At 39.7% G+C, this 11,167-nt stretch overlaps 1 protein-coding gene across 1 annotated transcript in view; it reads right to left on the bottom strand.

The window, feature by feature from the left end:
- Window positions 1–11,167, bottom strand: part of LOC141155034 (UPF0462 protein C4orf33 homolog) — a 134,360-nt gene that overhangs the window by 89,862 nt on the left and 33,331 nt on the right. Inside the window, exon 3 of the mRNA XM_073641654.1 lies at window positions 1,024–1,204. Within this exon, the coding sequence (XP_073497755.1) occupies window positions 1,024–1,204 (181 nt within the window). The remainder of the gene's footprint in view (window positions 1–1,023; window positions 1,205–11,167) is intronic.

The raw sequence follows: 11,167 nt of genomic DNA, 5'->3' as shown, positions 1-11,167 counted from the left end.
ATTATGATAATAAATCATGTGTGCATTCTTTGTGGGGAGTCCGGCTGTGTCTGACAGCTGGTTTCCCGCTACCTCAGCTGTACAATCTCCTGCAAGCTGATTTCTCTGCACTGACGTTTCAAAACGTCAGTGCAAAGTACAATGTGGATGGCCCGGAGTTTAAAGTCTGTGGGCACGCCATACAGAAGAAAAGTTGCTTACCCTTCTGTACAAGACTCTGAAGAAGTTCCTTTCTCTAATACAGATTCCAGTGGCTGTCTATGAATTGAATATTATAAGCCCACAGCAGACAAACTAAAGGTAGAGCAGTATATCCCACGCAAGATGTTAAGCTGAATAAGATAAAGAAATACTGGAATACGGGGTTTCTCAGCAAAACTAGTTGTCTGAGATCTTGATAAGTTATTTCTCAGCCTGGATTTTTATGGAGTGGTAGGTAAATTGTTAGTGGGCTCTGCCACTCCCTCTCCGTCCACTACAAGACTTCTGTATTGTCCTTAGCTGAGACAGTCAGAGTCATAACCATGAACGCCCCTTGGATCTGGTGCATGAAGTGTGATCTATAGATATGCTGTACTTTTGCATAGATAAAGTAGCCTGTTTTATTTTTAGCGATTTGCAAGAGTTTATTTTGTTAATTTTCATGAAAATTTTGTCTGCTGAAAAACCCCTGTTTTGTTAGACTCTATTAAAAAAGTCAATTTAGGACTTTTATAACTGAATTGTTTGTGAAATTTGTCATTGTCAACCACCCCCAACACTTGAACCATACAATTCTTTATGGTGTCTTTAATCAGTATTTTTTGCTATATCAGGTACACATTGTGGTGACTTTAGAACCAATTACTAATTACAATATCACAGTGGTCATCATTGGACATGTTAATATTGTAAATTGAGGGTCTATTGTATTTCAACACAAATAACAATCAACCTGGTACTAAGTAAAGATAAACTTGTGTCTTGTTTCAACCTCAAAACTATCAAACTATCAACTATGATACAATGCAAGATGCAGCTTACCTTCGTAATCCCAAAGACCATTAAAGGGTTCACCAGGTTTTCCACTTGGTGCTGCGGGGTCATCAAAGAAAAGGGCATACACTTCCATTAGCAGTCCATCTTTATGTGCCTTAAAAGTAATTGTCACTGGCTCGTGTAATACTGGTTTGCTGTCCCATGTTGTAGTTATTCTGTAGGTAAACTATAGGAAAACCATTGGAATCAATTCATTGTTTTCAGGAAATATTAATTATCTAGATAAAAAGGGCATAAAACAAAACTCATCACACATAAAACACATGAATCAAAAAGCTCTCAAGGCACAAGCTTCCTATACTTACAAGTGTGCAACAAGAAATGTCCTGGGGACTGCTCGGGAAGTCATCACCTCAGCTTATTCTTCTTTCCATCCTTCTTCACAGTATGTTGGTATTTTCTCTATGGATTTTTTGCTGGTCTCTGTTATGTACAACCACTGCATCTATTTTTCAAATCAAATGTTACCTATTCCTGACTGCTTCTATAATTATTTTTCACTGTCCATTAGAAAACCGAGGCTACATAAAGCCTACACAGTGCATATAATTCCCAAGAGTTAGCCATAGGTATCTACCTAACTGAGTAACATTCAATTCGTGAATAATAAATATCATGGTGAAATGGAAATAGTATTAAGATAAGAACTCGCCAAAGGTGCGCGTGTGTATGTGTGTATATAAACATATATATATATATATATATATATATCTATATTATTATGCATAGCCACACCAAGAAGACAAAGCCGTGGAATTATGGAGATTACAGGATCAATAGACATGTTAATGATATAAAAATGCTGAAAAAATGGAAACAACATTTTCAAAACATTTTGATTTATTCAGTATTCAGCATAAGCAGCCAGTGCAAATATACACATACTATCAATGAGGTTACTAAATATTTTGCTTACATTTTTTCAACCTTTGCATATAATTTACAACGTTGAGGAGCATACATACTTGTATATATATATATTACCTATTATATACCTAAATTACCTATTTTTTTTTCATTTGTGCCTCTTCCCTTTTCAGCAGTCATAACTTTATTATTTTTTTTAACAGTTGTGGCTTCATGAGGCTTTATTTTATGAAGGACTAATTGTAATATTTTTTATCTCCGTTTTTCTATACATATAAATAATTTATATAACTTTTTCGTAATACAAATATCAAAAAAGCGATTTTTGGTTTAGTTTTTTGTTTACATATTTTATTGTTCCTGTTTCACATCAAGCAACTTGTTGAATGAATTATATAGGTTACTACAGTTTTGTAGATATCTAATATGTGTAGACTTATTATTTTTATTTAGATTTATTATTATGTAATAAAATGAATTGGATATAAAAAAAACAGTCGGATTTCTTCATATCTTTTTCCTGTGAGGAATTTTTACATTTTATTTTATTTTTTTGCACATGTTTTGTATATATTCAAGTCTTTTTCTATGTCAGTCTTACCATTCGATTTGTAGTACTTGTAGTAGTTTTTATTCTGCCAATCTTTGCTTTTATTTCAGGAAGTCTATCAAATCAGCAGCAAACTGAATTTTTGCTCCAGTTGAAGGAAAGTGTGGCTGACACTCCCGTTTTTATTCGCCTTCACATTTCTTTTTTGCTGGTCAAACATCTTACAGTGCTATGCATACCATGCTGGGTTAATAAGATCACAGCATGCAGTTTGAAACAGACAAGAAGAAACAAAAACTACAACTTCAATTCCCAAAAAAAGTTGGGACGCTGTGTAAATTGTACTGAAAACAAGAATGCAATGATTTGGAAAACATACATCAGAAGCTAAAAATGTGATATTTTTCCATTTAATTTGAAAAAATTAACTCATTTAGAAATTGATGGCAGTAAAACATCTAAAAACAATTGGGACAGGGTTAACAAATGGATGGAAAAGTAAATGGTGTTAATTAAAAACAGATGTAGGGTCACATCATTCAATTGTGTGTAAAAAAGAGCATGTAAGAGAGGCAGAGTCTCTCAGAAAGATGGTCAGAGGGTCACCGATCTGTGAACAACTGTGTCTAAAAATTGTGGAACTAATGTATTTCAGGAAAATGTTCCTCAATGTAAAATTGCAAAGACTTTGAATATCCCACCATCTACAGTTCATAATATCATCAAAAGATTCAGAGATTCTGGAGAAAGTCAAGGCGTTGAGTTAATAGTAGATCCTCAGGATCTATGGGCCTTCAGACGATACTACATGGAAAACAGACATGACTGTTTTTCCCTCAGTGGAATCCCCCAGCTGTGGTGGCGTCACATAGATACTGAGCGCTCACATCCTTCCGGCCGGCACACCTATCAGGCTGTCTGCAGTCCTTCTCACCCAGGGATCTTTATCCCTTTATCCACCTAGTGCAACGGCTGCATATACCTGAAAGCCCGAGTCTCTGCAGCCCTCTATCTCCGGCGTTAATACGCCGTCTGAACCCATTTTCTGCAGCACTCACGGCTTGTTCTACAGACTCCGGCACTTGTCCATCACCTCTAGTTGCAGTTGTGACTTCTTCAAAGGACCCCTGGAAGCTGCACGCGTATATCTAAAGTGCTTCATTTGGACTACCATTTTCTCCAAGACAGGTAGCAATCACTCTTTTTGTATTTTATGAGTGGTTTGCAGCGCATCTCTTTTCTTTTAATCATTTCATTATTATTTGCACCAGGGCATATGGTGCTTTGAGATTGCGGCTCTTTGCCTATCTGATCTTACTATAGCAGCAGCGCTACTGCAGTTTTTTACAATATAGAAAACTATTCTGTGGTCGGAATCAAAATTTGAAATTGCATATGGAAGCCATGGACGACATGTTCTGCAGAGACAAGAGGAGACGGACCATCCAGCTTGTTATCAGCGTGTAAAGGTGAAAATTCGGAACACCCTCTCAAGACTCTGAGTGTGCAATTTATGTGATTTTCATGTTATATGTTTTATCCTCTTGAAGGCTGCAGTTTTCCTGTTACTGGGATAGACAGGGTTAACTATAGAGCCAGCCCAGGTTTTGGGAAGGAGTTAGGCTATGTTCACACATGTTGTGTTTTTTTCTGCAGCTAAATCTGCTGACAACTTTTCTCTGGCAGGAAAATAGCTGCGTCAAAAATGCAGGTTTAAACCTGCATTTTTTGATGCGTTTTTGCAGCGTTTTTTTCACTGTCTCTATTTAGGCATGTACATAAAGTTCTGTGAAAAAAAAGAACCGCATTCTATTTTGCCATCAAAAACGCTGCGAAAATGCAGCAAAAAACGCAGGTGCGTTTTTGCAGCGTTTTTTCCACCACTCATTACTTCCTATGGGTGAAAAAATGCTGCAGAAACACTGAAAGAAGTGACATGCTCTATTTTCATGGCAGAAAATACGCAGCAAACAAAAAGCAGCAGGTGTGAACAGAGAATTCTGGTTTCTCATACACTTTGCTGGTACTGTAAGAAGCAGCTGAAAATTTGTATAAAAATCTGCTGCAAAATACGCAGCAAAACACAACGTATGTGAGCATAGAGCATAGTCTTAAGTAGGCAATGGGAGTTAGTTCCTGGTTTTTAGGGAGTTTGAGTTTAGCTAGAGGAAAAGAAAGACTACTCTCAGCACTGGAGCCGATTTGGGTGTGCGCGAAATGAAGAGCAGACTCAAGAGAAATGTCGTAAGATTCTGCAGTATCCAGCAACAGAGACGACAGTTTTCTCCTCTCAGCAGGCAAGTTGGGGCACCTACAGCAAGACACTTTTAGGCCCATTTTTAGTGTTCTCCAGACCTAGAGATCAGCGTGAAAGAAGATAGGGTCAACTAGGCTGGGGTACGTTAGTAAGGTGGTAGCTGGTGGAGCTCCCTTACATTGTTCGCAGGAAGTGCAGCTAGACTATAGTCGTCACAGCAAAACACATCGACCCGTTTGGCCCTGTACTGGGAAGATGGAGGTCCTCAACTTAACCTGTTGTGCAACAGTAACATTCCTCGCATGTTATGTGCTGCTGTCCGCAACCAAAATGTGTGTACCTCTATCGTGTAATACAGATGACAAAAAGAAGTGTTCTACCTACTACCTTGTGTATGTCGTTTTCAGAACAAGCAAACAAGAATTTATTTTATTAACCATGTCTGGCTGGTTCTTCAAGATAACAAAGGGTCCCAACTTGCAGTATATGGCCGTATGCAGACTGAGAGTGGCAGCAGATCAGCGTACACATGTGCACACACCCAGGGAGATTTTCATAGGGTGTTTAGGGATGCAGGTGTAACCATTGGCCAATCTCGTCCCTTGCAAGTGCACAGTTCCTTCTTCTCTGATGTTATGGGGTTGCATTAGTGTCTATGCCATGGACAGCTTACACGTCTGGAAAGGCACTATCAATGCAAAACATTATATAGAGGTTTTAGAACATTATATACTCCCATCCAAAGAATGTCTTCTTCAGGAAAGGCCTTGTATTTCAGCAAGATGATGCTGAACCACATACTGCATTTATCACAACAGCACTGTGGCCGCCTGCAGTCCAGATCTCCACCAATTGGAAACATTTGGTGCATTATGAAAGTAAAAATGCGGCAAAGATCCAGCACTGTTAAGCTGCTATAAACGTACACCAGTGAAGAATGGGACAATGTTCCTCTACCAAACCTTCAGCTATATGGTCTCCTCACTTCCCAGACATTGTAAAAAGAGCAGATGCTACAGAATGGTACGCATGGTCCTGTGCTACCTTTTTTGAGATGTGTTGCTGCCATCAATTTCTAAATGAGTTAATTTTTCTAAATGATATAAAAAAATCTGACTTTGAACTTCTGATCTGTCTTTTACTGTATGTCCTATTGTGTATAAAATATGGCTATAAAAGATCTCCAAATCATTACAATCTTGTTTTACATTTTGCACAGTGGGCAAACATTTTTGGAATTGGGGTCGTACACTTGCATCAAGTCTCTTAGGTTAATTGTACTATTTATTCTATTGCCAAAAAAACTTTTAAAAAGCAAGATGTCAGCAGGTTTGACAAAAAAAAGCTGATAGGGATAAACAAGAGCCTGGCGATCTGCATATACGTACCACTGTGTGGCATTTTGGTGGCAGGATTACTTTTGAAAAAATGTTTTACCCCCACAAGTGCACTGGAAGCAGACCCTTGCTCTAAAAATCACATGCTACAATGTCCCCACTAAATCAAATCATGAATCAAAAAACAGAGGAGGTGCTCAGTACAGAACCAGAGTGCACTTCAGGGCTATAGTGCACCTCCAGTGCACTTGTGGGAGCCGTGGGCGATGGAGTAAAACAGTATTTCAAAATTAATTCTGCCATCAAAAAGTTACTTAGTGATACAGTTGGGCTCAAAAGATTACATACCCTGGCAGAATTTTTTCTTTCTTGGCCTTGTTTCAGAGAATATGAATGATAACAAAAATAATTTATAATAAGTTTTTGCATTATATGATGTTATTAGGGTACAATGGATTCAACTTCAACAATCATGTAGCCTACCTTTCCTGCCTGCAAACTCCTTGTAAATGTTCAGAAGCCAAATCAGCATTCAAGAATACTGTGGATCTGCATACACATACAGTTGTGCTCAAAAGTTTACATACCCCAGCAGAATTTTTCCTTTCTTGGCCTTGTTTCAGAGAATATGAATGTAACAAAAAAACTTTTTCTCCACTCATGGTTATTGGTTGGGTGAAACCATTTATTGTTAAACTACAGTGTTTTCTCTTTTTAAATCTTAATGACAACCAAAAACATTCAAATGACCCTGATCAAAAGTTCACATACCCTGGTGATTTTAGCCTGATAACATGCACACAATTTGACACAAATGGGTTTGAATGGCTACTAAAGGTAACATCCTCACCTGTGACCTGTTTGCTTGTAATCAGTGTATGTGCATAAAAGCTGAGTGAGTTTCTGGGATCCAGACAGACTCTTGCATCTTTCATCCAGCCACTGACGTTTCTGGATTGTGAGTCATGGGGAAAGCAAAAGAATTGTCAACGGATCTATGGGAAAAGGTAGTTGAACTGTATAACACAGGAAAGGGATACAAAAAAATATCCAAGGAATTGATAATGCCAGTCAGCAGCGTTCAAACTGTGATTAACAAATGGACAATTTGGGGCTCTGTAAAAATCTAACCACGGTCAGGTAGACCAACAAAAATTTTGGCCACAACTGCCAGGAAAATTGTTTGGGATGCAAAGAAAAACCCACAAATAACATCAGCTTAAATTCAGGACTCTCTGAAAACTAACGGTGTGGCTGTTTCAAGATGCACAATAAGGAGGCACTTGAAGAAAAATGGGCTGCATGGTCGAGGCACCAGAAGAAAGCCATTACTGCACAAATGCCACAAAGTATCTCGTCTACAATACGCCAAACAGCACAGAGACAAGCCTCAAAACTACTGGAACAAGGTAATTTGGAGTGATGAGACCAAAATTGAACTTTTTGGCCACAACCATAAACGTTACATTTGAAAAGAGGTCAACAAGGCCTATGATGAAAGGAACACCATTCCTACAGTAAAGCACGGAGGTGGATCGCTGATGTTTTGGGGATGTGTGAGCTACAAAGGCACAGGAAACTTGGTAAAAGTTGAAGGAAAGATGAATGGAGCACATTATCAGCAAATACTGGAGGCAAATTGGCACTCATCAGTCCGGAAACTGCGCATGGGACGTACTTGGACGTTCCAGCATGACAACGATCCAAAACACAAGGCCAAGTCGACCTGTCATTGGCTACAGCAGAACAAAGTGAAGGTTCTGGAGTGGCCATCTCAGTATCCTGACTTCAATATCACTGAGCCACTCTGGGGAGATCTCAAGCGCGCAGTTCATGCTAGACAGCCCAGGAATTTACAGGAACTGGAGGCTTTTTGCCAAGAAGAATGAGCAGCTTTACTACCTGAGAAATTAAAGAACTTCATCCACAACTACCACAAAAGACTTCAAACTGTCATTGATGTTAGAGGGGGCAATACATGGTATTAAGAAATGGGGTTTGTGAACTTTTGATCGGGGTCATTTGGATGTTTTTGGTTGTCATTAAGATTTAAAAAGAGAAAACACAGTAGTTTGACAATAAATGGCTTCACCCAACCAATAACCATGAGTGGAGAAAAAGTTTTTTGTTACATTCATATTCTCTGAAATAAGGCCAAGAAAGGAAAAATTCTGCCGGGGTATGTAAACTTTTGAGCACAACTGTATGTGTATGCAGATCCACAGTATTCCTGAATGCTGATTTGGCTTCTGAACATTTACAAGGAGTTTGCAGGCAGGAAAGGTAGGCTACAGGATGGTTGAAGGTGAATCCATTGTACCCTAATAACCTCATATAATGCAAAAAATTATTATAAATGGCAAGTTATTAATCCATACAGACCAAGTCTTTCCTGAACACAGCTGCATGTTTAAAACCTAGGATGGGGGTCTTAAGCCCACCATTCCTCCTCACTACATGATTGCATTGAGAAGACCTTTGAATCAGCAGTTAGTTCCGTGAATTGGATGGATGGATACAGCCAGGTAGTGTTTTTGTCATCTCCATAGACATTGAATGAAGAAGCATAAAGTATTTTCTAGTTTCTAATATTTATTTATTGCCCTTGATCATATAGCGGCAACTTATTCCATTTAATTTTTAAATGGAAACTGAAAAACACAAATGTGAACAGAGCCTAACCCATTTTCCTTTTTCTGTGGCACATCACCAAAGGTCGGAAGCCATGCCAAAGTCCAATAGAACTTACCTTCCATCACATGGAAAATGGCCAATACTAATCTGATACGGAGTTACAAGATGGGGAAGATTCAAGGCCACGTGCACACTTTGAGTGAGTTTTTTACCTCAGTATTTGTAAGCAAACAAGGAGTGGAACAATCAGAGGAAAAGTATAATAGAAACACGTCACCACTTCTGTATTTTTTACCCTCTTCTGGTTTTGACTTACAAATACTGAGGTAATATACTGACAAAATACTGAACGTGTGAACGTGGCCTTGAACCTTCCCCATCTTGTAACTCCGTATCAGAGTAGTATTGGCCATTTTCCATCTGATGGAAGGTAAGTTCAGTTTTTTCGGTTCTTTTGCAGATAGATCACGGACCCATTAGAATGTTGATTTCTTAAAAAAAAGAAATAAGAGGAGACATATCCTTCTTAGATCCGAGTTGCGTCAATGTCTCCATGAAAAAAACAAACAAATATCACACACCCATTTGTGCACTGACCGTACTTTACTGTTTATTGAGGAGTTTTTTTTTTTTTTTCATATTTTTGATTGTAAAAACTGACATGTGGATGACAAATGACAAATGGACAGTTTTTCACATTCAAGAAAAAATAAAGTAAGAGGATGTGTGAATCCAAGAGGATGTGTGAATCTAGGAGGATGTGTGAATCCAGGAGGATGTGTGAATCCAAGAGGATGTGTGAATCCAGGAGGATATGTGAATCCAGGAGGATGTGTGAATCCAAGAGGATGTGTGAATCCAGGAGGATAAGTGAATCCAAAAGGATGTGTGAATCCAGGAGGATGTGTGAATCCAGGAGGATATGTGAGTCCAGGAGGATGTGTGAATCCAAAAGGATGTGTGAATCCAAAAGGATGTGTGAATCCAGGAGGATGTGTGAATCCAAGAGGATGTGTGAATCTAGGAGGATGTGTGAATTCAAAAGGATGTGTGAATCCAAGAGGATGTGTGAATCCAAGAGGATGTGTGAATCCAAAAGGATGTGTGAATCCAAAAGGATGTGTGAATCCAGGAGGATGTGTGAATCCAAAAGGATGTGTGAATCCAGGAGGATGTGTGAATCCAAGAGGATGTGTGAATCCAGGAGGATGTGTGAATCCAAGAGGATGTGTGAATCCAGGAGGATAAGTGAATCCAAAAGGATGTGTGAATCCAGGAGGATGTGTGAATCCAGGAGGGTGTGTGAGTCTAGGAGGATGTGTGAATCCAGGAGGATGTGTGAATCCAAGAAGATGTGTGAGTCTAGGAGGGTGTGTGAATCCAAGAGAATGTGTGAATCCAGGAGTATGTGTGAATCCAGGAGGATATGTGAATCCAGGAGGATGTGTGAATCCAAGAGGATGTGTGAATCCAGGAGGATATGTGAGTCCAGGAGGATGTGTGAATCTAGGAGGATGTGTGAATTCAAAAGGATGTGTGAATCCAGGAGGATGTGTGAATCCAGGAGGATGTGTGAATCCAAGAGGATGTGTGAATCCAAAAGGATGTGTGAATCCAGGGGGATGTGTGAATCCAAAAGGATGTGTGAATCCAGGAGGATGTGTGAATCCAAGAGGATGTGTGAATCCAGGAGGATGTGTGAATCCAGGAGGGTGTGTGAGTCTAGGAGGATGTGTGAATCCAGGAGGATGTGTGAATCCAAGAAGATGTGTGAGTCTAGGAGGGTGTGTGAATCCAAGAGAATGTGTGAATCCAGGAGTATGTGTGAGTCTAGGAGGATGTGTGAGTCTAGGAGGATGTGTGAATCCAGGAGGATGTTTGAATCCAAGAGGATGTGTGAATCCAAGAGGATGTGTGAATCTAGGAGGGTGTGTGAATCTAGGAGGGTGTGTGAATCCAGGAGGATGTGTGAATCTAGGAGGATGTGTGAATCCAGGAGGATGTGCGAATCTAGGAAGATGTGTGAATCCAGGAGGATGTGTGAATCTAGGAGGATGTGTGAATCTAGGAGGATGTGTGAATCCAGGAGGATGTGTGAATCCAGGAGGATGTGTGAGTCTAGGAGGATGTGTGAGTCTAGGAGGATGTGTGAATCCAGGAGGATGTTTGAATCCAAGAGGATGTGTGAATCCAAGAGGATGTGTGAATCTAGGAGGGTGTGTGAATCCAGGAGGATGTGTGAATCTAGGAGGATGTGTGAATCCAGGAGGATGTGCGAATCTAGGAAGATGTGTGAATCCAGGAGGATGTGTGAATCTAGGAGGATGTGTGAATCTAGGAGGATGTGTGAATCCAGGAGGATGTGTGAATCCAGGAGGATGTGTGAGTCCAGGAGGATGTGTGAGTCTAGGAGGATGTGTGAATCCAAGAGGATGTGTGAATCCAGGAGGATGTGCGAATCTAGGAGGATGTGTGAATCCAGGA

This window comes from Phyllobates terribilis, unplaced genomic scaffold (genome assembly GCF_046119375.1).
Source record: "Phyllobates terribilis strain yellow unplaced genomic scaffold, ASM4611937v1 Scaffold_1__5_contigs__length_1240528914, whole genome shotgun sequence".
Taxonomy (NCBI): domain Eukaryota; kingdom Metazoa; phylum Chordata; class Amphibia; order Anura; family Dendrobatidae; genus Phyllobates; species Phyllobates terribilis.
The sequence above is the reverse complement of the archived record's forward strand: the minus strand, read 5'-3'. Positions and strand labels throughout refer to the sequence as shown.